Genomic DNA, 24,850 nt, shown 5'->3' with positions numbered 1-24,850 from the left:
CGCGGTCAACTACTTGCGCGCTTCCTTCTCGACGTCGCGCTTGAGGTCTGATGCACCCTCGCGTGCGCCTGCAGCGGTCTTGTAGGCTGGTCAGTGTGGCGAGTAGGTCGAGGGAGCTCGGGGTTACTCACCTGGTTGGCCTTCTGGCCAGCTACCTCGGAAGCCTCTTTTGCCTTCTGTTTCGTTGAGCCTAGAGGACGACGTATCAGCACAACCAGGTAAGCCGTTGTCCTATCCATACGGACCAAACGTATGCTTCGTTGCCTCTGTCGCCTTCTCGCCCTTCTCGATGGCAGACGCTAGACCCCGACCGACAGTTTTGTTCACCTGCGACGCGTGTCATCAGCGTCCCCACAGTGCGTGAATGGAGTGCGCACCTTTTCGGCGACCTCTCCGACCTTCTCTGTGACGGTCTTCTGCGCTGCAGGGGACGAGTGGAACGTGCGAGCAGGGGTGATCACTGCTGCGCGGCAAGTAGATGCGAGTGCGGTGCGGATCATGGACATCGTGGTCGTCGTGTCGATAATGATGGTGGTTGTGGTTGTGGTTGTATGCAGCTCCGGCGGGGACAAGCTGGAGACTAAATGCTGGCTAGGGGCTTGATGACCATGACGTAGCGCGGCGGAGGTGTGAGCGTGGTGGCTGCAGATGATGTCATCGTCACCGCCGATCGTGTCCACGTGTCTGACGCGCTCCGTCCCGACGCTTCGAGGCCGCCACCGCCAGCGGGATGCGCACGGACCATCTCTCATATTCCGGAAAGCGAATGCACGAAAAGGTAAGTCACATTGCAGCAATCGTGTAGTGAATAGAAATAAAAATACTGTGAGTGTCCAAAATACAAGAATGCAAATCTGGCCTCTATGGAAATGACAACATCAGAGAAATATACATACGCATGGATACAAGATATGGCACTACTCTCTCTGTCGGCCTCACTACGTCGCACCACCCTTATGACACTCCGCCCCGATGGTAAAGAACCGCGCCATCCGTCGACATCGCATTTTTTCCGTTGTCTCTCGGTCCTCCCGCACACGCTCTCTTCTTCGTACCACCGCAGCCTCCATGTTGATGCCGCCCACCCACCCCTCGAGCAGTGGTGGGAGCGGCGGTACGGCTGGCTGGGGCGGCTTCTGCCTCGCACCTGCCAGGCTCAGGATCGTCTTCACGCTGTCCGCGCGCGCGGGGAGGTACACCGTCTGCGGGGACTGCACCGTGTCCACGAGGGAGTGGACCGTCCCCAGAGGTGACCGCGCCACATCTCCCGGAGAGTGCACCGCGTTGTTTGAATTATCTGTGTGGGCCATCCCTTCTGGCGGGTGTGCGCGTGCGCAGATCACGGCCTCGGACTGGGGCGAGAGCAGCTCACTTTCGATGAAGATGCTTCCGCCTGCGGTTGGGATGTGCAACCGCAGCGGTGAGTGCCTCAGGATCCGCTCCAGCTGCGGCGGTCGCGCGTCGAGCGAGCGTGGACGAGGTTTTGGTTTTGACGGTCCAGCGCCCGGTGTCGACTGCACGGGGTACATCGAGGGCTGGACCGAAAGCATGAGCGACGCAGACACCGCGGGCGACGAGTACGCGGCAGTGCGCCTCAGCGGCAGGATGAACGACCCGCCCTCCGTCGTGCCCCGCGCCGCGGGCAGCTCCACCTCGTGCTCTCCCCTCCCACTCCCACTCCCAGTCCCAGCACTCTCAGCTGCAGTCCTCCCGCCGAAGAACCGCTGCCAGGGCCACGCGCGCTGCGAGTGCACGGACGCGACGCTGCTGTCCCTGGCCCACGTGCCGACCGCCCACCCGCTCAAGGCCGGGTCCTCGTCGATCGGTGGCGGGGGTGGTGCGCGGTCTGCATCGTCGCGCGCGCAGACGGCATACGCGTGCCGCCGGCGCAGGAAAAGCACCAGCGCGGCGAGGAGCGCGATGAAGAACGCCCCGCCGATGGTCGAGACGAGGATCGCGACCACGCGCGTGTGCGGGGAGAGCGTGGACGTGGATGTGTGCGCGGTGGGCGAGCTGAAGATGCTTGCAGAGATGGTGGGTCCACTAGTGGAGGGCGCACTTGGGGATGACGAAGTTTGGGAGGCCGAATCTTTAGTATCGTTGGTGCCGTCGTCCCGTCTGAAGGTCTAAATGAGTACACAACATGGGACAGCAAGTCGAACACTAACGTGTAGACGATGTAGTCGAGGAGTGCGAGCGACTGTGTTGATGCGTCCGCATATCCGTTCACAAGCGTGAAAGTATGCAGGCCGGGCACAATCGAGTCATTGGCGTACACAGGGACGCTGTAGTCGAACGCATCACTCATGCTCGGCGGGTAATTGACGAACTTGCCCAAGGGCTCGTCGTCGATGAGGAACGATACGAGCGTATTCCCATCGAAGTCCATTGCGGACTGAGGGACGATACAGAAGACGTACAGCGCTGAGCCTGCAACGCCAGAACAAGTGTCAACGAAATAACGGCATACCACACTACAGAGCGCCGAGGCGAGTATTGTATATTGAATGCGGAGACTGACCATTAAACTCCACAGATGCCGTCAGAGGCACGCCAGTCCCGCCGAGTGAGGTGGGGAGGAACGTCCCGTCGTGCCAGGAGCCGAGGAACGCATCGTACGCGTCCGGATGCGCAAGGCAATCGCTGCAGTTCTGGCCGGCGCTCCATGCGTCCTCGGGGCCGTACTCGAACTGAGCGCCAGTGAGCGGGTCGCCAAAGGTGTCGTCGACGGTGACGTTTACGAGGACGGCGGAGGCGGCGCGCAGGCGGAGGAGCGCGCCAAAAAAAGCGAGGTGGAGATGTAGCCGTGGTGCACGCATGAGGCTAGCGTGCTGGCTCGCTAGCTAGCTGAATGAGTTCTTTGACTTTTGCCGAGAGGATGGGAGTGGGAGCGTCGCACAGGCCGCGGGACCGGGGGGGGCAGACTTGATGAGACTCGGCACACTGGCAAGGGCAGGGAATGTGCGAGGAAGTATGACAGATGAACAGGCTTCTGTTGCTGTGACTGTCATCGTGTGCCTGGATGGGCATGAGTATATCACCGCAATCAGCGAGCGAGCGCACTCTAATCACCGTAGGATGCCTTATCGGGAGTGCAGTGCGCGCTCTGGCGTTCTTTATGTCCAACGGCGGTGGGTGAGGGCACAGCCTGGGGAGAGGTCAGTCTTTGGGACCGCGTGTTCGCAGCCGCGTGGGATGGAGAGTTGCCGTATACAGAGGACTGTAGAAGTCAAGGTTCTTCGGGGTAGGTGCTCAGGGTGGGAGATCTGCCAACCGTCGCTAGAATCCGGACATTTGAACGTTGAACGTTGAACATCCACGCGGAGCACAGGTGCAAATTTAAATGGAGTTCAGACCCCGTCGGCTGCAGCCTCCAATAGTTGCCAGAGAGTTGACAGCGGGGCGTGAAACGAGCATCGGACGCGATAGCTTGCGCAACAAGAAGAGACTGACGAACTTTGGCCAGCAGCGTTTGCCTACAAAGTCTTCCGCGTGAGATGATGGAAAGGGCTGGCAGGCACGGCGCATCCACGCCGTAACAAAACGCGTAGCGTCACAGGACGTCACAGCCACATGACATGATTCAAGGTCTGAAACGTTTTGAACTCAGCAGCGAGCTGCAAATATCGAAATCGTCATAGGGCCTTTCAGACTCAATTCATCGCGATAGCTACAAGGGATGCTCTGCGACACATTGATTCCCTCGTCACAATGACGGAGGCTTAAATCAGAGAAGGGATACACTCCCGAGAGCCGGGCATTTCAAGCTGCATAACGCGCGGAAGCTTTCACTGTCGCTGAGTTCGAAGGCTAAGCGCTAATACTCAAGCATTCGTCCAAGAGGATGTATTATGATCGATTAGTACAGCTGCGAGAGCTTTATCGAGGGCACGACCTGGCACAAAGGTGCCCTTAAGTCCACACTGCTCCCTACATCAAGCATGGATTTTCGCAACACAGGCTACGTTGAACTGGGCGAGGTGACCGTCGAACACGGCCTGCGCGGTTTCTCGAAGTTTCCATTCCAGCTGAGCATAACCTCGGAATGCTGTAGTATACGTCGGGTGAGCGATGCAAGTCGAAATCCGCATTTATTCATTTGTTCACCGTGCACTCAGTGGCTGCCTCTCGCAGAACACGTGTCTGCGTGCAGGTTTCGCCCCGGTGACCCTCTTCGTTATCTGCTCCCTAGCGCCCACAGTCGACCACATTCTCTGGCATATACTCTGCTGCAAACATCCATGGTTGGAGTCATATGTCCACCAGTGCTTGTTCTTTGCCATCGCGATCTACCACCCGATGGTCAAGATCGAAACGATAATGACGAAAACCTTGCGCTGCGACCATTACGTCTCTGACCACCTCATCGCAAGGCGCGTTTATCAGCCATGAGCCCTTCATGCCACACACCTCGTCTTTTCTACTTCCGCCCTCCGCCTGGCCTCCACGCATCCTCTCCCCGCTCACCCCACTATGGGGTTCAAGACTTTCCTCGCCCGCGTCTCAACCTCCTTCACCAGCAAATCCAAGACAACAGATGTCAGTGAGCTGATGAGTGGCGGAATGACGTATGGAAGCATGGCTGATATATTCCTGGCGAATAGTCCAAAAATACTGGCTTGGAGCACCAGCCGCTGGTTCCCGCTTACTCCGAGGTACGTCTTCCAGCAGACTCCGACGTGGAGTAATTGACCTACGCAGGAGGGCGCATTAGGTTTCGTCCCTGCATCCCTCTCCGGTCGTCCCGAGTTCTGCAAATTTGCTCGACGCCCATCACAACAATTTCCTCGCCGACGTGGACGTCCACGTCCGTTTAGTTTTCGACCAGACGGGTGACATGGTACGCACTTCACCTCGCTTGATATCTTGTAATTGACTCACCACTGGCGATCCACAGACGCTGTGCTCTGTTGAGTCGCTCAAAGTTGGCAAGGCGGCCAAGCTCGTGGATAGCGAGTCTGGCAGCTCGTCCGTTTCCGAATCGGCTTTTTCCACCCTCTTCGATACAGCTTCACTCCGGAAGGACAATCACAATTATGAATTTGTTCTGCCATCGAACGATTCGTCCTACGGGCGCACACTTACCCCAAAGCTCCTCCTCCCACCACAGCCAGACCTTTTCCCCGTCCCCGCGCCGATTTCCGACCACGTCTCTAGCCTCGTACTGGATAAACCGCTCCCCCCGCTCCCCGTTTGCCCCTCCCCCTCGCTCGCAGACCCTCCAAATCCCATCGGTCGCCGACTGCACGTGAAGCAATTCAAGCCGCTGCGCGTGCTCGGCAAGGGCGGACAGGGCACTGTTGCCCTCGTCGAGGACCGCGTCAGCGGTTCCTTCCTCGGCATGAAAATCGTGCGCAAGGCCGCTGTGCGCACAAAATCGTACCCGCGGCTGTTTGACGAGCAGCGCATCATGCGCGCTCTGGCGGGCGAGCCGTGGGTCCTCCCTCTCCTCGCGTCGTTTGATGATCGTGATCATTTCTTTATTCTGACGGTATGTGCTGGCTGGCTTTTGGCGATGGAATAATTGTGATTTTGTTTCGTCGTGATTTGTAGAAGTACTGCCCTCAGGGCGATCTGTGGTCGAAGATCAAGAACCAGAGGGGCCTGTGCCCGTCGGATGCCCTCCGCTACGGGGCCGAACTGGTGAATTCCCACCCCGCTGTCTTAGACCTCCTGCTCACGGACCGGTTTGCACAGGTCCATGCAATCGGTCTACTTCACAGCCGCCGTATCATCCACCGCGATATCAAGCCTGAGAATATCCTGCTGGACGGCGGTCACATCGTCCTCGCCGATTTCGGGATCTCGAAGGCGTTCGGGCGGCCCATAAGCGAGACCCCGTGGAAGATGTGCCCAGAGTGGAGTGGCAACGTACCTTCCGTCCCCAGTGCTGGTAATGAGACCGGCGAGGGCAACAGTCTGGCTGGTGACGAGGAGGAAGAGGACGTGACTCAAAAATTCTGCGGCACCCCCGGGTTCATGGCTCCCGAGATGAACGAGGGCGAATACTCCTATGAGGCGGACATCTATGCCGCCGGCGTCGTCCTGTATGTGATGCTCATGGGCAGGGTGGGTCCATTTCTCATCTCCTAATTGAATAACACTGATGACGCCGTATGTGCAGCTACCGTTTGGCCTGAACCCCCGCAAGCAAACGCTGGCCGAGCAATTTCGGCACATCACTGAGCTACCGGTTGACTTCGATGTCGATGGGGACATCAGTCCCGACGGCCAAGATCTGTTGGAGCGGGTATGTCGCGCTCTCATTCTCCCTTTCGTTGTTTTGAAGCTGAATGCGAGACAGATGCTCGAAAAAGATCCGCGCCGCCGCGCGACGATCCCAGAGATCAAAGAGCATCCATACTTTGCGTCGATGTGAGTCCCTTATTTGGGAGTCAGACTTGTTCGTTCAGTTGTGGCTACTATTTTAGCGATTGGCCCGCTCTTGAACGTAGAGAGCCCGTACGCTCGGACTCTGGATGTGCGCACCATGCGCACCCCCGCAAGCAACAGGTACACACCACCCAGCCATCTCCCTTCCTCTCTCTCAATTCCTCTCGCGCTTTGCAGCGGACCGTCGATATCGAGCGCTTGGCGCGGGACAACTCACTCTCTCAACCCACCAAGTCGGCCTTCCCGTGGTTCCAATGGCTATCGCCGCAGCTCGAGCACTTCGGTGGCGACTCTGATATTTCTCGCGACCTATCACATTCGAATCCGTTCATCGACGATTTGTTGCAATGTGGGAAAGAGGAAACGGCATCTGCGAACATTGTCACGGGAGAGGCTAAGCCGGGTGCGGGCGAGAAACTGGGGCGATTGTCCACGCTCGTTAGCGGGCGCACTGACGCAGCTACGCCGAACGTAGTGCAACGGGTCAAACGGTGGTGGAAGCGGCGCGGCTTGGTTTCCGTGAGGCCACGGGTGGTCTCGGGCAGGATGGACATGCTGGAGTGATGGCTCGAATCGAATCTTTCATGAGGTGTTGGTGTGGCTCTCCGAAATGCTTGAGTGCTGTCGATCTGCTTTGTTGTTCATCTGCTGTTTCTTCTTTCTCCGAGCTATCGTGTTTCGCTTTCTTGGGGTTTGGACCTGTGATTGCTGTGTTGTGCTTCCGTGCTAGACTACTACTAGTAACTACAGGGCTTACTGGGATTCTGCACCACTGTGATTGACTGTTTTATCCTTATCAATATGTACTTTTCTGTTGTTCATTGCCGATTTTTAAACATGCGCGGCGCGCGTAGATCGTGGAGATGCTCGCTGCTCAGACGCGCTCCCGCCGGCATCTTGCGGTATCCTCCGCGTTTCAGTCACATGACCGGTATTTTTCGATCATATGGGCGCCTATGTAATGGACCGATGATATTCCAAACCTGTCCGAGGAACAGTCCACCACGGCGAGAACAGGACACAAGACACACTTTCCATCCTTATTACAACGGCCAGTGCTGTTCGATCGATCAGACATCCAGTTGCTGTTGCGCGGCGGGGTCAAGTTCGACAAGCACACGTTTAAGGGCGACATGCTGCTGTTCAGAGTGAGCGACTCGTTGCGTGCGCCTGGGTTTGCGATGCTGACTGTCGTTCGATTAGGAGGCGGCGAAGACAAGAGAAAGCGCGTAGCACGCGCAGCCGACCCGGAGATCCCGCCGGAGCTCAATATTTTCAAGAATGCGCAGGGTGGGAGCACGAGTGCCAGTACCAGTGTGAAGCGGAAAGCGGCGGCCTCCGGCAATGGGGCAACTCGCGCAGGTGAGGCGGGCACGTCAGCCAAACGGCAACGTGTAGACGATGAGGACGTGGACCAGGGGGGAGGACGAGGATGATGCCCCCATGCCCTGGCAACGCGTCACGACGAAAGGCTCGAACGTGCCGGCACATGTGGACACCTTCCAGGCATTAATGCCTAAGGGACCGATACCACCTTCTTGCAAACCTCGCGCAGAACGGCCAACAGACATTCAGTCCCACGGAATTCCGATTCGCATGGAGGTACGCCGATTTTGCTCTGCTTTGTCCGTGCACCACAAACACATGTCCCGCAGTCTCGGGATTTAGCTGCGATATATCCGACGGGCACGGGAAAGAGAATGTCATGTTTACTGCCCGTTGTCTCATTTCTCGGTGCCTGCGTCTTGAGCGAAGAGCGAGGCGGGGGCGGGGGTACGCACCGACGCGCGAATTGGCGTATTAGATACATAATGAATGTCTCAGGCTCACCCAGGGACGCAAGTGGCGGATCGTGCTCTTCAGTAAAGCGACCGCAAGCACCCTCGCCGAGAAGAGCGCACGCGACCGAGTCGGTAAGCCTGCCTGCCAGCATGTGGCATCACCAATGCACAGTTGCTCATGAGCAATCGCCCCTTCCAAGATATCATTATCAACACGCCACTGCGTCTAGTCGCGGTGCTTCGAGCGGATCACATCCAGCTGGACAAGTCGACTCCGCGGCTCACTGCAAATCTATCTCATGTTTCTCAGTGTCCGACATGTAATTTTGGATAAGGCCGATCGTATGCTAGACGCGGAATTCTTGTCTCAAATCGAGGAGGTTATCGCTGCATGTACGCATCCTACAATCCAAAAGGCTGTTTTCAGCCCTACCTTACCGGCGGGCGTGGAAAAAGTTGCGATGGGCATGCTGCGCGATCCAATACGGGTGGTCGTCGGGCTGGGAGGTACCGCTTTTAGGACCTCGATTTCTGCCGCCGTCATATGAACAGTATAAGAAATGCAATTCCACGCCAAACATCATTCCAGAAATAGCCTACCTCAAGCCCGTGAATGTGATCCATCCATTCTATTTTTCCGAGCTTGCGCGATGTCCGCAGTGCAACTCGGATGATGTCAAGTGAGCTTTCGCATTGCCCACGAGACGAGCTATGTTGCTGATGGGCCTTGCGTCCCAGAGAACCCCTTCCGCTCATCGCACAATCACTGACGTATGTGGCGGATAACTCGTCCAAGCTGCCGACTCTCCAGCAACACAGCCGTACAACCCTCCTGTACTCGTCTCCGTCTCGTCGCAACCACGAGCGACATTGTTCGCAGAGGAACACTTCCTGAGCAGTGTCCCGAACGTCGACTGTCTGAATGCGGGAATGAGCAGGAAAGGAAGCGCGAAGACGCTATATCCTGGATGCGGCGCGGGGAGAGCTGGATAATGGTCAGTACCGAAGTCATCATGGCGCGCGGAATGGACTTCAAGGGCGTGAGGGAGGTCATCAACTATGATTTCCTGCAGGGCGTGCAGATCTGCGTGCACAGGATCGGTAAGTGACGTAGGGTGCCAGGCACGGTCACCTTCTCCCTTGTTCGTCCGTTGTGCAATTAACTGACGCTCACTGAGTTTCACCCAGGTCGCACGGGACATGCTGGTGGAAAAGAGAAGACAGTGACGTATTTCTCGGATCAGGTCGCGCCATTCTTGAAAACGTAAGTCGTAGAAATCCGATCCCTCTTCGTCGCCCATTCTAATCGATACCGACTCCGCCACTCACACCAGAATCGCGAACGTCCTTCTCCAGTCAGGCTCTCCTGTTCCGGAATGGATCCTCAAGTTGCCAGAACCTTCCAAAATTAAATGGTCTGAGATGGGTAAGGTCGGACGTGCAGAAGCTGTCACACGGGCGAGCTGGGTCGGTCGACAGGACGCTATCAGGAGGTGAGCCGCTTGTGTCACACTGTCCGGTGCCAGGATCGATGATCGATTCTTTTTTGCAAGGATATGATGATCGCATCGACGCGTAGGAAAGAAAGGGCCAGAAAAACGGGGCCAAGGCGGAGGAGCGGGGTAGGCACAATGGAGGAGACGGCGACACTGCCTGAATGGCTTTTCCGGAGTGTGCGGTGAAGTAAGATTATGCATATGTCATATACGCTACTTATCGCGCTTGTATTGCATCCACACCTGCCGCCGTCTCTTTGAGGATCAATTGAATGAGTGACGAAGTTATGGTACCGCAAATTAACCGCGCGGTTGTAGTCATGCCGTCGCATTGCCCAGAGAAATGCGAGCGCGTCGGACAGCAGGAGGCACTCTGCTGTCGAGTGGCGGTCCCATGGCCTGGTCCAAGGGTGGTGTGCTTGCTTTCAGGGCATCCCCCGAAAGGAAATTGGTGTAGGGAAATCGAGACGAGAAGGACTGACTGGTCCACACGTTTATTTAATACTACGAGAACGATGATGTGTGGCTGCTCGACAGGAACGTGTCAGAGGTAGCAGAGCAATTGTTCTCCAATATAGGATCAGGGGAAGGAATCCTTGGATCTCCTCGTTCTCGTGAAACAATCCGAGACCATTGAACTGGTGACGATGGACTGGCGAGTCTTAATTAGTCTGATGCCTCGATAGCAGGAGCATTAGAATTTAGAACATCGAAGAACACGGCATGTTCCCGTGCCTATGCCATGAGAACCCAGGATAAAGGAACTCAACTGGGAAAGTACACCCAGAGCGTCGGCTGCTTTGATGCTGGAAATCATATTGCACCGCAACCTTCCAAAAAAGTGGAGTACAACCCCAATTCTTGGGGCTACAAACGACAGTCACAACTTGAAGGGCATACCAGGGTGACTAGACAATCGGTCTTGCTGGAAGAAAAACTCACCTCAGAGCCTGCCAGATAATTTCTCTTGACTGTAATGGCACGCGGAAAATGCTTCCGCGAAAATTGGGTCATAGTAGTTGTAGGTTAAAACCCAGATCCGAAGCGTAGGAGCCGCGCCACATATGCACCTCATGTTTCAAGGGCATGAGAAAATGTCCTTTCTTCCTATTATCAAGACCAAAGAGTGGCAGAATGAACCCTAAAAACCGAGGAGTAGAAAAAGCTGGAGCTGGAGCTGCCGTACTAGTAGCGGTTCCTCTCCCTCAAGTTCTCCCCCTTCCGTCCCTCCATCCCTCTTCTCCTGGCCCTCCCAGGCATCCCCTCAGTGTTAATTAGTACTTACCGCTATAATGCACAAGCCGCTTCGCGGTACTCGTCGGACGCATCGTCTCTCGAGGCAACCGCCTCACGATCCCGGTTCGTTCGTTCACTCACTATTTGCCATTGTGGGTCCACACCTCGATCTTATTCACTTGCTCGAATTGGATCCAGAGTTTGAAACGTTGGACTTGAACGAAGTTCAGCGTCGTTCAGATGATGGTGCTGTCGATCACTCGTCCCCCGAGTTGTCCAGTTCGCCCTGCGGACCCCCACGCACGATACCTTCTGGCGAGTCTCAGCGTCCTCCGCATAGTCGCAAGAAGGCAGACGACCACATCCCGCGACCTCGTAATTCCTTCATAATATTCCGATCCCAGCACTGGCAGGAGATCAAGGATGATCCTACTACCCCACGCCACCATACTGCGATTAGTTGCCTCGCCGCTACCCGTTGGCTTGCTCTCTCCGAGGAGGAGCGCACACACTATAGGCAGCTCGCGGAGCTCGAAAAGGAGGCTTTCTATCTTCAGTATCCTGATTACAAGTACCATCCTGCCTTTCGCAAGGACAAGCGAGCGAAGCGCAATACGAGCCGTAAGAGCAGTGCGAACAAGACTCTGCGTGCGAAGAAGCTTGCTTCCCAGCCCTCGCAGAGTGTGGGAATGATCGAGAGGGAGTTGAGGAGAGACGACGTTGATTCAGATCCGGAGTACACTCCCTCTTGGCGGTGCACTCCTCAACCTTTACGGGGTTCTGTGCAGCAGAAGGAGATCCAGAGATCCAGAGCGTCTCTCCGCGTCAGACATGAGTTGTCTGAGCGATCTCTTCCGTCTGCACCTACTACTCCGGAGAGTGAGGATGTCGAGCTTCCTTCAACTCCGGACAGCGACGAGCTTCTTTGGGATCTGGGCAGCGAGGACGAGTGCTCTTCGATTCCGTACAGCCGCGACGTTGAGTTTCCTTCGACTCCGGACAGCGACGACCTCGAGCTCCCCTTATATGCCAAGCAGGCTGATTTTGGATTGACGTGCATTGAAGATATGGCGATGATGACTCTCGACGATCCCGACGTATGTGTTATCTGTCTCTGTTCTATGGTCCAAGCCTTACACTTTTGAGTAGGCTGATTTTCAGATGGGATCCGATGCTTTTTCTTTGGCCTTCGCTACCACTTATTTTCAGGAAGCTGTCTGTGACGGGCACAATGTTAACGACCACTTCGTGGATACTCCCACCAGCCACTCCCAGTCCCACATCGAGGGTCTAGAGTCCCACATCCGCGGCCTCAAGTCCCACATCGACGGTTCAAAGCCCCACATCGACAAGCCTGAGTTTCACATTGACGGCGGTGACGACCACTCAGATATGGTGGACTACAGTCCTCACGGCGACGCAATGGATGTCAACTAAGGCGAGGAGATGCTGGTTTTCTGTGTCTCATTCGCTTTACTTTACCTATAGCCTTCCCATGTTTAATGGCTTTCACTTTCGTCTCCATCTCGCTCCATTATATCTTCGTTATTCTCGCTTCGCTTCGATATCTGTTACTCAATAAACATTATTACTATAGCTCAAACCAGCCATGAGTTAAGGATATGCAGTATATATATAGCACCTGGACGAATCATCGCTTTGCCTTCTTCGCGGACTTTCCTCCGCTGCCATCTTTACGCTTGCTGCCGGATGTATTAGTTACTATGTTAATTCTGCCCGCCGCCTTCTCCGATATCAACCAATTCTGACATTCATCAGTGCTCCCTTCCGGGTGTCTTAACTGCCACTCAACCACACGAGAGAGCACATCACCAGTCCAAGGACCCGGTGTAGCCGTTCCAAGGGTCCTCATGACTGTGCGACCCTATCGATGCATGTGTCAGCACGACGCACACAATCCACCACGAAGAACCAAGTATTCTCAAGAACTCACGTCCAGAATCGGCTTCGCGTCCACTGCTGCTGGCAATTTCAGCTCTTCTATTCTAGCGACAAGTTCATTGTATGCGATTACGCGTTTCGTCGCTTCTTCCGCTGCACCAAAACAATTAATAAAGTACCTCGATGTTGCGTTTTTGCTCAATGTGCGACCCACCGTCAAATTCGTCCCTTTCAATATCCCACAGAGGCACGAGTTCTTGGACGAGCGAGAAAAGTAGCGAAATCGACCAGGTTGATCCGATGTTCGGGTTATGCACTACCTTCTCGCGCAACAGTAGACCTATCGCAGCTCTATCCCACTGCGCAGCAGGCTGTTCATGACCTTTGCCAACCACAGCATTTCCCAGTTTGTCCACAGCGGCAAAGAGTGTTGGGATCCCATCCAGATAATGATGCTGCACGCCGAGCTTGAGACCCTCACGGATGGCTGGCTCGACAGCAAGTTGGATCTTGTCTTTTGAATCAAGGCATGTGACGCCGCGATATGGCGTAAGCGCGCAGGCAAGATACAGACGCGAGATGGGTGATGGTTCCGAGGCTGTGCCGGAAAGTAGAAGATGGTGAAGGGGCGGAAACGAGAGGGGGACGATGGACGATAGATTTGGCAATGTCGGATTCAGGAAGGCGTAGAGGTACGACGCAGCTGCTAGTGCGGTATCCTGGGGCGCTGGTCGTGCGGATAGTGTCACGGCAATGTTCTGGGGTATGTGAAAGATGCTGGAGAAAAGAGAGAGATCTTTGATGAGCTTGATAGCATGCAGAGGATCTCTGCCTGGACGCCGATGATCAGGTTCTCTTGCCGCATAAGTGATTTAGAAACGTACCCCTCATCATTTTGTCGAGTTCTTCGCCTACACGTTCTCGACTGATCTTGGATGCGAGAGCTTCCTGGATACGGGTAAGATGTCACGTCAGTCGGCTCCCCCAATGCAGACCAATGCGACTCGCTTGGATCTCGGGATCTTGTGCAGCTTCCTGCAACTCCGGTACCATGTCGAATCCGTACCTACTGGCAAAGCGGATGCAACGGATGACACGCAAAGGATCATCCGAGAAGGTCTCCTTCGGTGGCAAGGGGGTGCGGATGGTACCGCTTCGCATGTCGTCCAAGCCCTACTTCAATAGCATCAACATTTGTTACACCAGATTGTTGGTATATATACCTTTCCAGTGTGGTCCTCAACAACTCTCGAGTGCACATTGTAAAAAAGGGCATTGATCGTGATGTCTCTCCTCAAAGCATCCTGCAATGGTGTGCCAAATGCCTGAAACCGTATATTTAATCCGCACGTCGCTTAATTTTCAAGATTTGCTCACTACTTGAGTAGGTATGCGGCTGTGCTCTGCGTACTCCTCACTCCGCAGATTCACAAAGTCAAGTTCGAGATCGAGCACGGTCGTCTTGGCCGTCTCCAGATGTTTCGACTGGTCCGGGTTGCTCTCAATTTTGGCGATATTTTTTACGGATATATGCTTGACAGATCTGCAGTATGTGACAAAGTGTTCCGCAAATGTCATACCCATCATGTCCTGGAGTGCAATGTCTATGTCGTGGCTCTGATGGCCGAGGAGCTATAAACGACTGGTTAGCCATGAAGTATGGAGATAAGGAGGTACGGTTATTGACCTTATCACGAACCCATCCTCCCGCTATCCTGCAGGTAGTCTCTAGACCTTTCTTCTCCTTGATTCGGCGTGTACACTCGTCAAGTAGAGTACAGAGCTCATCCTCTGCTTCTGTGAGTTTAATCTCCATGTTCTCGGGGATGGGGACGCGGCCACAGAAGGGTCGCGGTGTGGTATGGGAGGCCAGCTGTCTAAAGCGATGTAGAGAAGGCTTACGGCAATGTCTAAGCATGAGCTCAAGGTTACAGCTGATCAGTGTGGTCACTGAGTGACTTGCAGAGAAGTCATGGTCACGTGCTGCCACTCTCTCAGAACTCAATATGTACCACTCTGGAGCTGGCGAACACAACCGTATGCGCAGAATGACATGTCATTTCTACCTTCCCGCGGATGGGTAGTAAACTACTCGCTCTCGTCATCCTCTTCACTATACTCCTCTGCCTCATCATCGATGAATCCATTCAGCTTTAGATCATCCTCCTTATCTTCATCTTCTTCGTCCTCTTCCTCGTCATCCTCGTCATCTTCATCTTCATCCTCTTGAATCTCCTCCTCCTCCTCATCGCTCCCACCGAGCTCGATATCCTCCACGCTGCCACCATCGTCCCCGCTTTCCACCTCCACGTCCATCTGCTCGTCCTCATCTTCCGCCTCGCTCTCTCCCTCCACGTACCGCCTAGCCTCTCGCCCCTGCGTCTCCTTACCCTTGCCCTTAGGCATCGGTAATGGCGCCGGTGGCCCGGAGGCACGCATCTCAATCTGCGAAACCACCATGTCTAACCGTCCGTTAAGAGCAAGCAGGCTGTCTTGCAGCGCTAATCGCATGGTAAGTGTCGCGTGCAACCCCGACAAGCGTGCCAACAGGTCAGGCATCTAAGCACGCCTTCAGCAAACGGTCAACCACGGAGCACGACAGAGCCTACAGTCATGAGGTGCCCACTGTGTGTCGCGAGGACAGCTTTCACCCAGTTGATAAGTGCAGTACCTCTCTGTGAACTCGCGCCGCCGCCGCCGCCCTTCATGTTGCCCCCGCGCGCTCCGCGTCCCAGCCGTTCCACGCAAGCGGTGATCAGCGGGACCGCGAGCTGCGGTGGGAGCCTCCTCACGGTATTGCGTATTAGCGTGGTGTCCGAATGCGCGAGACACGTCTCGAGTAAACCTGCATCGGAGGAGTGTAGTGCCTGGATGAGCGTGCGGGTGAGTGAGTTCGCAGGGACGGCCTGCACGGCGTCAACGCGTTTTGGTTTCTGTGTGGACGTCAATGCGTCTTCCTCGTCGCTCGTGCTCCGGCTCCCTGTATCTTCGACGCCGGTTAACGCGGTCAACCGCTGGCCAAGGCTGAGCTCAGCTAGGTCTGCATCGAGTTCGCCGTCAACGTCGCGCATCGGCAGGTCGTCCATGTCCTCGTCTTGGCCTAGCTCCGCACCTGAACGGACAGCAAGAGATGGTGATTCATTGTAACGCCGCACAGATGCGCCCTGAAGGAACGTGAGATGAGTCAACGGACGAACGATATGTTCACGGTGAAACTCACCAATAGGCCTTCTGGGCCGCTCGCAAGCCCCGCATTGGCGTCAGATATCACGACGTCTTTGATGTAATCACCACCCTCACTAACGTATGTCTTACAAAATATATTAGTGACCGCCGGTGTATACGCACATACCTCGATGATACTCACGACAACATCGAATGCGGGTTGAATACCGTTGACCAATTTAGCTACGCGTATTCGTCCCTCTTCTCCCGTGAACGCGGCGGCAACAATTTCCACGGTGTCGCTCTTGGTAGACACAGAGATAATAGACTTCGGTACGAGAGTGGGTACCTTCTGTTTCGTCCTGACAGGACTCTGCTCTATCAGTTCGGACGGAAGGGGGAAGACGGATATTTTCCCAGAGGCGGAGACGGCGAGAAGGATTTGTTCTTGATGCATAGCAGAAGTGGAGGGTGGTGACAGAGATATGCATCGCGCATCTGAGTCAAGGGGTATAGAAGCGACCATCTTACCCTCGGATGCCTGGCATTCGGGCACGTCCCAGGCACAGATGAAACGGTCTGCTTCTGCCAAGGAAAGGAAGAGAGAGGAACTACACCACTGCACATCCTTCACCGCAGAAGCGTGACCAGTAAACTTCGCCAGCTCCTTTGGCTTTTGTTTCCCAGATTCGGACGAGCCCGTCATCGTGGACAACAGGCGCATGGAGTGGTGCGCAACGAGGACATCCGTTCGACCTTCTTCATCTATGGAAGGGCGCACTGCTAGGGCGGTGTACGGATTCCGGTCGTCGCTGTTCCACGTGCTCAAAATGGTATTCTGTGATGCGTCCCATAGACGGAATTTACCGTCAGCACTGGAAGTCCAGATCGACGATGTGTGCTCGCTCCCTGTTTCGTCAACAGCGACAGACAGGATAGCTGCACTACTTGCAGGATGCGATAACGTACGCACGACGCGTCCGTGAATAGGAGAGAATAGGACGAGAGCCCCGTCTGATAGACCGAGCACTACCAGCTGGGGTGCAGGAGGAGCAGGAGGCGCAGGAGGCGCCAGACTCTTCCGCTTTTTCCGCTTCCGCTTTGGCTGCTGAGCATCCACGTCGTCCTCTCCGGCCTGTTTTCGGGTTTCCAATGGGTCAAAGCGACCCCAGCATAACGAGGTGACGCGGCCAGCATCCACAAGGTGTTCGGCGACACACTGTCTCGTGTCAGTATCGTAGACGCGTAGCTGTGACTTGTCGACTGCCAAAGACAGTAAAGCGAATAGATTCCCAAGTGGCGAAAATGTAGAGAGATAAGTTAGAGATGAAGAATCTGTGACCGCGGGCTGAGATATCGTGGAGGTTGCCGCAGGTCGCTCGCGCGGTGGTTTTGTACGCGGTTTTTTGGATTTCGCCGGTACCAACGCCATGACCGGGGCTGCGTGCCAAAATGTAAGATCGAAGTAGAAGACAATAGGGGTTTGCGCACCTCGCGCGAGAATGTGAGAGTCCTTGGCCGAATAATGTCAAAACACTTTGCAGCTTTGCAGAGGCAAAATCTTCGGACGGAGCACGTGATCTACTCGACTTCAAATTAGATCGAAGTTTCGAACATACTCCTGCACTTCAACCACGTCTTGCTACAAACGCTCTTGACAATCCGCGTGTTCAGAACTTTTCCCTGGATTGATCCTTTCAGCCCTTTTGAACACGGGTATTTTTGCATTACAAATCTTTGTTTTCCGCCTCGCAAGGCACTTAGCTGTGGCTGTTCCGTGTAAATCCAGATTTGGCCATGAATTACGTTCAGGTAGGTATCCTGTTGTGATATTGATATCTCTGCTCATATTGTCTCGTGTGCAGCTGGAGAAGCTTGGTGAGATTGGTTGTATACGGTTGATTTTATGTAGAACTCATAATTCGTGCAGGAGAGGGTACATACGCTACCGTCTACAAGGTCTGTGGCGTATCACTCGTGAAGACGCAGCGGCGTTGACGTTTACTTTAGGGGCGTTCAAGGACTACGAATGAGATTGTCGCTCTCAAGGAAATCCACCTCGATGCGGAGGAAGGCACGCCTTCTACTGCGATCCGTGAGATCTCGCTCATGAAGGAGCTCAAGCACGTCAACATCGTTCGCCTCTACGATGTTATCCACACCGAAACCAAGCTTGTGCTTATATTCGAGTATTGCGACCGCGATCTCAAGAAGTACATGGACGTACACGGCGATAGAGGCGCCCTCGATCCTGTTACTGTCCGGAGCTTCATGTACCAGCTACTCAAGGGAACCGCCTTCTGTCACGAGAACCGAGTTCTCCACCGAGACCTCAAACCACAGAATTTGTTGATTAACCGGAAGGGGGAATTGAAATTGGGCGACTTTGGCCTGGCAAGAGCGTTCGGTGTTCCTGTCAACACGTTTTCGAACGAGGTACGTCCTTAACGAATCTTTCTATCTTGCAATTCGTCTCAATGAACTTAGGTTGTCACACTATGGTACCGTGCTCCTGATGTCCTTATGGGCTCTAGGACATACAGTACCTCCATCGATATATGGTCGTGCGGATGTATCTTCGCCGAGATGATCTCTGGTGTCCCTCTTTTCCGGGGAAGAGACAATCAAGATCAGTTGTTGCATATCATGCGAATCATAGGTACACCGGATGACCGCGTGCTGCGCAAAATTGCCAGTGAAGGCGTAAGCTACAGCTCTTGCCCCCTTTTCCTGCACACTGACTTGCTGTCGATCAGCAAACCGAAAATCAGGGACCGCAGAAGCAGTATCCCCGTTATCCGAAGATCCCCTTCCATCAAGTTCTTCCCAAAGCCTCGCCTCAAGGTACGTCGTCCTGACACCGTGTTCACAGCTTGATGCTGGTGGCGTTGACTTCTCGATTCACACCATTCAAATTCTAGCGATCGACCTACTCGAGCGCCTGCTCCAGTTCGACCCTGCCAAGCGTATCACTGCCAATGACGCACTGTCACACCCGTACTTCACCACCGCCATACCATACCCCATTCCTCCTGTTCCTGGTGCGATGGGTCCTCCAGCATTCAATTACCCCCACCCGCATGCGCAACAGATGCAGCAACAGCAACAACAGCAGTTACAGGCTCAAGCTCAAGCCCAGGCCGCTTATGTACAAGCCACACAGGGGATGCTTGCGCATGGACAAGCACAGATGTTCACGAACCCGGATGGGCGGATGGCTCAGGCACACGTGGCGGCTCAAGCCCAATTTGCGCTCGCTGCTCAGGCTCAGGCTCAGGCGCAGGCGCAAGCTCAAGCTCAGGTACAGGGAGCCCAACAGCCGGCAGGTTACGGGATGCAGTACCCTCAATACGCGCCTGGACGAGCGTAGCGTGTCTACATTTGTATGTGTACGTGTATACCCTCGCTTGCCAAGTTTTCGGGTTTTCTGTACAGAATTGTCGTGTTTGATTTATATGTTGTACACTTTCACCTCTACGTTACGACATAGCGCGGGCTGTTAGCCTACTAGATCTCTTCATTACTGTATACGTACCTCTTGTCGGACTGAACGTTCTCTCTACAACGTGTTGTAATTTAAAGCGACGCAATGTTTACAGAGTTCAAGAACAAGCGGACCCGTCTTTGATCATGGTCTGGATGTATGTATGTGTTCAAACGTCCACTGTCCAGTGATCTCGGTGGCAGTTTTGCTCCGTTTCGCACGCGAGAGACGTGTCAGCGACGCTTTCGATTTCTGCGGGTGCACATACAATTATTAGGCGAAAATTAGATGAGAAGTGCTCGAAAGCTATACCTTGCGCTTCCGGGTTGGGGGTGTAGCGGCGTCCAGCTCTTCGTCAGACAGAGGCGTCAAGTCACTCTCTCCACCAACATCTTTCTCTTCCTGTGAAGCAGATGTCTACATCGAAAATTTGCACGTGGACGAACTCGAACGATATCCTTACAGTCACGACAGCACCAGCCTCGCCACGGGTAGGTAGTCGTTGGAGCTCAGCGACATATGCAGAAGTCCGGCCCCCAACTGTAATCCACTTTATTGTTGCCGGATTTCCATCGGGCTGACGAAGATAGATTGCATTTCAGGATAACTGACGACTCCAGCGGAAAGTTAGAACTGACCAACTTCATCGTATGTTTTTGCTTCTTGCCCTTCCCCTGAACCAGCAGAGACATGTTCTGCGGACTGCGCAGGTATATAGAGTTTGGGTGACTCACCCAGCGATGCTTGAACAACCAGTCTTCGGGAAACTTGGAGTCATCTGCATTAGCTTCGACTGCGATCTGACAAATTCTCGACGTTTGCTCGTATAGAGCGTGAAGCTGAGGAAGCGACAGAGTCTTGCAGCGTTGTTCTGGGTGTACTCTGGCATGATATAGAACTTCGTCTAATGGAAGTAACATGCATGAGCTAATACACGCACTGAAAACAAAGTCCTACTTGCCAGCAACCCAATTTCCGACGCCCGCACTGAACGATTGGTCCAAGAGTAATGCTTTGATGGGACATGACCGTTTGAGCACACCCTTCCTAAACTCTTCAATATTTGGCATTGAGAGTATAGGATCGAAACCAAGTGTAGAGATTGGGGGCTCTGTAAGCGGGGAAGTACAGAGTCGGATCCGGCCGAGTCGTCGTGCGTCTAGGAATGCCAATTGTGTGATATCTCCGGTCTCCACGTCACTGATATGAATGACAAACTGGGTCGAAATTTATCGCAAACCCTGTGGTAGACTAGAAAACAAGCACACCTTCATGAACTTCGGTGGCCAATCTGAGGAAGCTTTTCTAGGTGTCTTCCTGTAGTAGGTGGCTAATTGACCTTTCACCTTAACATGTTCACTCAAAAAGCACTATCAAGACGTGATGAAAAACATACTTGGAGCATTCCATCCCGAAATGAAGTACAGGAAATTTGCCTTCACCGTCAAGCTCGATGTAGAAGACCTTTCCTAAGGCAGGAAACATAAGACAATCTGAGAACTCTTGAGAATACGCTCACCATATCTTCCAACACCGGTGACCGTGCGACCGGTGATTTCATTGGCCTGATTCAGTGATTGCCAGTGCATGCGGAAGGCAATTGGATATCAGTCCACTCGCCGCAGCAACCTCGACGCCACTAACGAAGTCTTTATGAGTCGAGCCTGAATAGACAATGGTGTCTTCTATAGTATCGACCTTGACTATCTTCTTCCGAAGTGCTGTATCTCTGACCAGCTTGGCCGCTCTTTCAACCTCTGTGAGAGAAACCTTGATGATGAATCGGAACTTCTGAAAGATGCTGTACGACTTGCCTGGAAGTTCAGGCATGATCAAATACCAAGTGGAATCATGCAGTGTGCCGTTCCTAGGCCTGTGCCAAGTACGTCGTAAATGCTGAGGAGCCACGCGGCCGCGCCTGATCACAATCGGGATTCGCCGGGCGTTGAGTCGTTGAAGCTATCGGCCCCCGGAGATTTGGCCGAGATCCCTAACAGTTACAGTTGCGGACAATCAAACGCGGTAAATTTGATAGCGCCTGAACCAGATTTTTCTGAGACAAATGGACTTCAGATTCAGACTCAGGGAGGTCTAAAACCCCCAAAAATGCACTCAGATAGTTTTTCCCACGAGGTTTTTGGATGGCCAAATTTTTGGGCGATTTTTTCGACACTTATAGGCCACTTTGCGATCGTACTGAGCACTATTGGCCACCTGCTAGTCACCCGCAACCTCTGATTCATTCAAACGTTGCGAATCCACCCGAAATTCACCCAACCAGCTTCCGTAAGGGATCCTACCGCTACTTACACATTTGTTCTCACGCCACATGTTTGAGGCGTTCTCACATGTTCGCGCAGATTTCAGCTGAAACTGCCTCCGGCCATCATAGCTAGATTGGCAATGGTCAGAATGCTATCTAAGAGTGTTTGAGACTAACTTTAAATGACAAATTCCATATTCTAGGTGCACTTTGTGCATTTTCTATGGCCATATTTTTGCATGTATATTTTTCATCTGTTTGTGGCATCATCCCCTACTCATCGAAAGGAGTCGATTGCATATTTTTTCGTATTTTTATCTAATTAATTACGGGGTTGGCCAAAATTTTGGGTCCAAAACAGGAAATAATAAGAATTAGTGAAATCGGCTCGTGCAAATCGAGTCTCTGAGTCATAAGCATCACATTTGTGCAGTTTCCGAAAGTTTCCGGCACTCTCCGGACTCTGCATAATTGGACTAAAATAGTTACCGTGTTTGATTGTCCGCAACTGTACTACCTCCGAGCCTCAGGGGCACGCCCTGAACGGAAGGCTCTGTTCGAAGGTTTCCTGTACTACACCACCACCTAGCCTGATGGAGCATCCAACTCGGTGACACTGGAAGTAAAATGGAACGTTGTCTCTCGCAACCAGTGGAGAGAGAGAACCATCTCGACTCGGATGGTAACACTGGCTCTATAAACAAAGCTCGGCCTTGGGGTCTGAAATGGAGGTGCTCAACATGGTTTGTGACCCTAGGTAGATTGTTTAAAATGCGTCCAATATTTATATGCTCAACATTTACTTCAAGTCGTTGGCTTAGGTGCTTCCAGGACGGTCGTTTAGCTGTCCGTAATGGCTGATGCCTATGACAGGAATCACCACTGACCTTTTGGTGTATTCCATCATCGTGCCCATCATGCCCTTTCATCTCGAACACCTTGAATACAGTGGAGTGTCCGGGCTTGTAGGATGGCTTTTATTTGGATATGTGAGTGCGTTCTCATTGTTCAAGTTAGCGGATTGGGTTCTGACGTGCTAGTCAAGTCGGCAGGACTGGTTGTATGCGAGTAGTGTTGTAAACTTTCCATACGCTCCAATCTAATCATTGCTCTAGTCACACCTCCCATTGCGCTCTTTTCAGAGCGCTATAAATCCCGGAAGACGCCACTCATCATTGGCTTATTCGCCCTTGTCGGCGCTCAAATCATGCTCATGGAGGCGCCCAAATATTGGGTCATGGTGCTTGCTCGGATTCTACAAGGAATGAGCTCCTCTGTTGTATGGGTAGTTGGCCTCGCTTTGCTGTAAGTCCGTGATGCGGTCATGCGATGAAACATTGTTGAAAATCCACCAGTTGCGACACTGTTCCCGAAGCAATAGTAGGCAGTGAGCATGCCTTTTGCCGGTGGTGTAAAGGCACAAGCTAATCATCTGATCGTTTGTCAGGACAACTTGGCCTCGCAATGAGTGGTCTATCTCTCGGGTATGCTTCAAGTCTGCTGAACAGCTATGTTGTTCCTCTGATATACTAGGTAGCTTTCTGGTAGGACCGTCTGTATCTGGAGCTCTCTACAATGCGTTCGGCTTCCACGGTCCATTCATCTTCGGTGTTATTGTCACAATGGTCGACCTGTTCGGCCGCTTGTTGATAATTGAGCGCAAGAAGGCGCTGCTCTGGGGAGTAGACCCTGCCGCTGTGATGGCGAAAGATGACGGAGTTGATAAAGAGGAAAAGACCTTTAGCAGTGATGTCCACAACGCACAAACTCCGCCAACCGCTATTGTAACAGAAATCATCGAAATACCAGCAGAAACGACTGAAATACCAGCTGATGACGCAAAAATGCCTTATACTCTTCCCTCTTTAGGAGGTGGCACGGATCCAATGGACGCTCCTACAATTCCTGAGCGTGGACCAGCGCTTTTGACTGTTCTAGCGTCGCTCGGCAAATCATCGAGAGCGCTGTCTGTATTTGCCACGACATTGATTTATGGGTATGTTGTCGCTATCATATCTATGTGACACTGTGTCAGATACCCTCATAGAATTTTGTATACCAGCCAGGAACCCGCACTTCCCTTGTATTTACAGGCACAGTGGAACTTCAATGCATCTAAAGTTGGGCTTGTCTATATTGCAGCTGTGGTGCCTACGGTGTTCTGTATGTCCACTAGCCAGAAGATATCCCGCCACTCACCGTCCATCTAGCATCGGCTTTGACAGGTTGGCTCTCTGACCGCATAGGGACAGCTGGAGTCACCGTGCTGTGCCTTGCATTATCTTTGCCATGGTTCAGTCTTCTCATCATACGTGGAGCTTTGGCTTTTTTTATTGTTGTGTATGCTCTAGCGAGTACGTCTTCTGTTATTTTTTTCCCGTTCAATCATGAGAAAAATGTATGGCGCTTTTCTAGATTTCTTCTCTTCAGGCGTTGTCTCCCCGCTAACTGCGGAGCTTGCTGCAGTAACTCGAAGACTGGACGGTGTAGGCTGTATGTGTTGGTGGCCTTCTCTGAATTCTATCCTTAGAAATGTCGGACAGATGCGCATGTGTATGGCGCATTCAATCTCGCATATGGGATTGGCTCTGCTTGTGAGTGGCTAGATATCCTCTGAACGGACAGCTTATTAAGATGATGCGCACACATAGTGGGACCTCTGATTGGCGGGCAGGTGAGTCAACATCTGTGGCCATCGTACAAGACGGAAATTATCAATTCACATCGGGCGTCCTAGATTTATGAACATGTCAAACATGGGTGGGCCACCATCTGGCTGCTTGCCACAGGCCTTGCTGTCGTTTCTATGGCCCTCGCGTTCTGCTACTTCGAAGAAGTCTCTCTTCTCTCAAAGTTCATTCATTGTGTTGACAACTTGATAACGAAGCGCGGAAGGTAGGCCGAAGTTGCTTCTAAGTAGGCATGGGCCATAATTGGCACGTAGGATGTATACAGGGCTAGATATGCTACATGACTCATGAACTCTTGAGGGTATCTAGCGCCGACGTACGGCAGATACTGTTCAATATAATATGTATAGGATATGGATATGTGATAAGATGCATGAAGGACAGCGTGAATGGATAACACAACATGGATAGAGGAAACATCACGCAGAACTGACAATAAA

The 24,850-nt window shown here is 53.1% G+C and overlaps 11 protein-coding genes across 11 annotated transcripts; 6 read left to right on the top strand and 5 right to left on the bottom strand.

Annotated features, from left to right (window-relative positions):
- Positions 1 to 9: 9 nt before the first annotated feature.
- Positions 10 to 506, bottom strand: SCP_0113990 (hypothetical protein; the record flags this gene model as incomplete). Its single annotated transcript, XM_027753622.1, has 4 exons — positions 10 to 78; positions 132 to 190; positions 246 to 327; positions 378 to 506. 4 exons carry the CDS (start codon positions 504 to 506, stop codon positions 10 to 12), a joined length of 339 nt encoding a protein of 112 aa, XP_027609423.1.
- Positions 507 to 938: 432 nt separating this feature from the next.
- SCP_0113980 (hypothetical protein) lies at positions 939 to 2,819 on the bottom strand (the record flags this gene model as incomplete). The annotated part of the gene is made up of 3 exons (XM_027753621.1): positions 939 to 2,118; positions 2,169 to 2,430; positions 2,522 to 2,819. The coding sequence occupies 3 exons, from the start codon at positions 2,817 to 2,819 to the stop codon at positions 939 to 941; spliced, it is 1,740 nt and encodes a 579-aa protein (XP_027609422.1).
- A 1,654-nt stretch (positions 2,820 to 4,473) lies between these two features.
- SCP_0113970 (cAMP-dependent protein kinase catalytic subunit alpha) lies at positions 4,474 to 6,957 on the top strand (the record flags this gene model as incomplete). Its single annotated transcript, XM_027753620.1, has 10 exons — positions 4,474 to 4,539; positions 4,605 to 4,655; positions 4,715 to 4,840; positions 4,898 to 5,491; positions 5,554 to 5,643; positions 5,698 to 6,069; positions 6,125 to 6,250; positions 6,305 to 6,375; positions 6,432 to 6,513; positions 6,571 to 6,957. The coding sequence occupies 10 exons, from the start codon at positions 4,474 to 4,476 to the stop codon at positions 6,955 to 6,957; spliced, it is 1,965 nt and encodes a 654-aa protein (XP_027609421.1).
- A 569-nt stretch (positions 6,958 to 7,526) lies between these two features.
- SCP_0113960 (hypothetical protein) lies at positions 7,527 to 7,829 on the top strand (the record flags this gene model as incomplete). The annotated part of the gene is made up of 1 exon (XM_027753619.1): positions 7,527 to 7,829. The coding sequence occupies one exon, from the start codon at positions 7,527 to 7,529 to the stop codon at positions 7,827 to 7,829; it is 303 nt and encodes a 100-aa protein (XP_027609420.1).
- A 1,337-nt stretch (positions 7,830 to 9,166) lies between these two features.
- Positions 9,167 to 9,734, top strand: SCP_0113950 (hypothetical protein; the record flags this gene model as incomplete). Its single annotated transcript, XM_027753618.1, has 4 exons — positions 9,167 to 9,275; positions 9,363 to 9,438; positions 9,509 to 9,667; positions 9,728 to 9,734. 4 exons carry the CDS (start codon positions 9,167 to 9,169, stop codon positions 9,732 to 9,734), a joined length of 351 nt encoding a protein of 116 aa, XP_027609419.1.
- Positions 9,735 to 10,962: 1,228 nt separating this feature from the next.
- Positions 10,963 to 12,343, top strand: SCP_0113940 (hypothetical protein; the record flags this gene model as incomplete). Its single annotated transcript, XM_027753617.1, has 3 exons — positions 10,963 to 11,029; positions 11,105 to 12,003; positions 12,056 to 12,343. The coding sequence occupies 3 exons, from the start codon at positions 10,963 to 10,965 to the stop codon at positions 12,341 to 12,343; spliced, it is 1,254 nt and encodes a 417-aa protein (XP_027609418.1).
- A 214-nt stretch (positions 12,344 to 12,557) lies between these two features.
- On the bottom strand, positions 12,558 to 14,624 carry SCP_0113930 (CCA tRNA nucleotidyltransferase, mitochondrial; the record flags this gene model as incomplete). The annotated part of the gene is made up of 8 exons (XM_027753616.1): positions 12,558 to 12,791; positions 12,861 to 12,961; positions 13,023 to 13,640; positions 13,693 to 13,756; positions 13,817 to 13,981; positions 14,032 to 14,133; positions 14,186 to 14,440; positions 14,496 to 14,624. The coding sequence occupies 8 exons, from the start codon at positions 14,622 to 14,624 to the stop codon at positions 12,558 to 12,560; spliced, it is 1,668 nt and encodes a 555-aa protein (XP_027609417.1).
- A 272-nt stretch (positions 14,625 to 14,896) lies between these two features.
- Positions 14,897 to 17,405, bottom strand: SCP_0113920 (hypothetical protein; the record flags this gene model as incomplete). Its single annotated transcript, XM_027753615.1, has 4 exons — positions 14,897 to 15,367; positions 15,418 to 15,972; positions 16,029 to 16,118; positions 16,176 to 17,405. The coding sequence occupies 4 exons, from the start codon at positions 17,403 to 17,405 to the stop codon at positions 14,897 to 14,899; spliced, it is 2,346 nt and encodes a 781-aa protein (XP_027609416.1).
- A 365-nt stretch (positions 17,406 to 17,770) lies between these two features.
- Positions 17,771 to 19,343, top strand: SCP_0113910 (Negative regulator of the PHO system; the record flags this gene model as incomplete). Its single annotated transcript, XM_027753614.1, has 7 exons — positions 17,771 to 17,785; positions 17,839 to 17,851; positions 17,904 to 17,932; positions 17,984 to 18,409; positions 18,461 to 18,676; positions 18,730 to 18,817; positions 18,895 to 19,343. 7 exons carry the CDS (start codon positions 17,771 to 17,773, stop codon positions 19,341 to 19,343), a joined length of 1,236 nt encoding a protein of 411 aa, XP_027609415.1.
- A 258-nt stretch (positions 19,344 to 19,601) lies between these two features.
- SCP_0113900 (hypothetical protein) lies at positions 19,602 to 21,018 on the bottom strand (the record flags this gene model as incomplete). Its single annotated transcript, XM_027753613.1, has 9 exons — positions 19,602 to 19,709; positions 19,770 to 19,859; positions 19,921 to 20,034; positions 20,096 to 20,131; positions 20,192 to 20,361; positions 20,419 to 20,674; positions 20,726 to 20,796; positions 20,854 to 20,926; positions 20,977 to 21,018. 9 exons carry the CDS (start codon positions 21,016 to 21,018, stop codon positions 19,602 to 19,604), a joined length of 960 nt encoding a protein of 319 aa, XP_027609414.1.
- Positions 21,019 to 22,347: 1,329 nt separating this feature from the next.
- SCP_0113890 (MFS general substrate transporter) lies at positions 22,348 to 24,619 on the top strand (the record flags this gene model as incomplete). The annotated part of the gene is made up of 14 exons (XM_027753612.1): positions 22,348 to 22,477; positions 22,530 to 22,541; positions 22,594 to 22,709; positions 22,766 to 22,784; positions 22,836 to 23,025; positions 23,076 to 23,107; positions 23,168 to 23,204; positions 23,258 to 23,716; positions 23,768 to 23,883; positions 23,931 to 24,074; positions 24,136 to 24,213; positions 24,264 to 24,314; positions 24,372 to 24,394; positions 24,458 to 24,619. The coding sequence occupies 14 exons, from the start codon at positions 22,348 to 22,350 to the stop codon at positions 24,617 to 24,619; spliced, it is 1,569 nt and encodes a 522-aa protein (XP_027609413.1).
- Between the last annotated feature and the right edge of the window lie 231 nt (positions 24,620 to 24,850).

This window comes from Sparassis crispa (assembly GCF_003851025.1).
Source record: "Sparassis crispa DNA, contig_000000F, whole genome shotgun sequence".
Classification (NCBI taxonomy): Eukaryota; Fungi; Basidiomycota; class Agaricomycetes; order Polyporales; family Sparassidaceae; genus Sparassis; species Sparassis crispa.
Note: the sequence above shows the minus strand (reverse complement) of the source record. Positions and strands in the feature narration are given on the sequence as shown.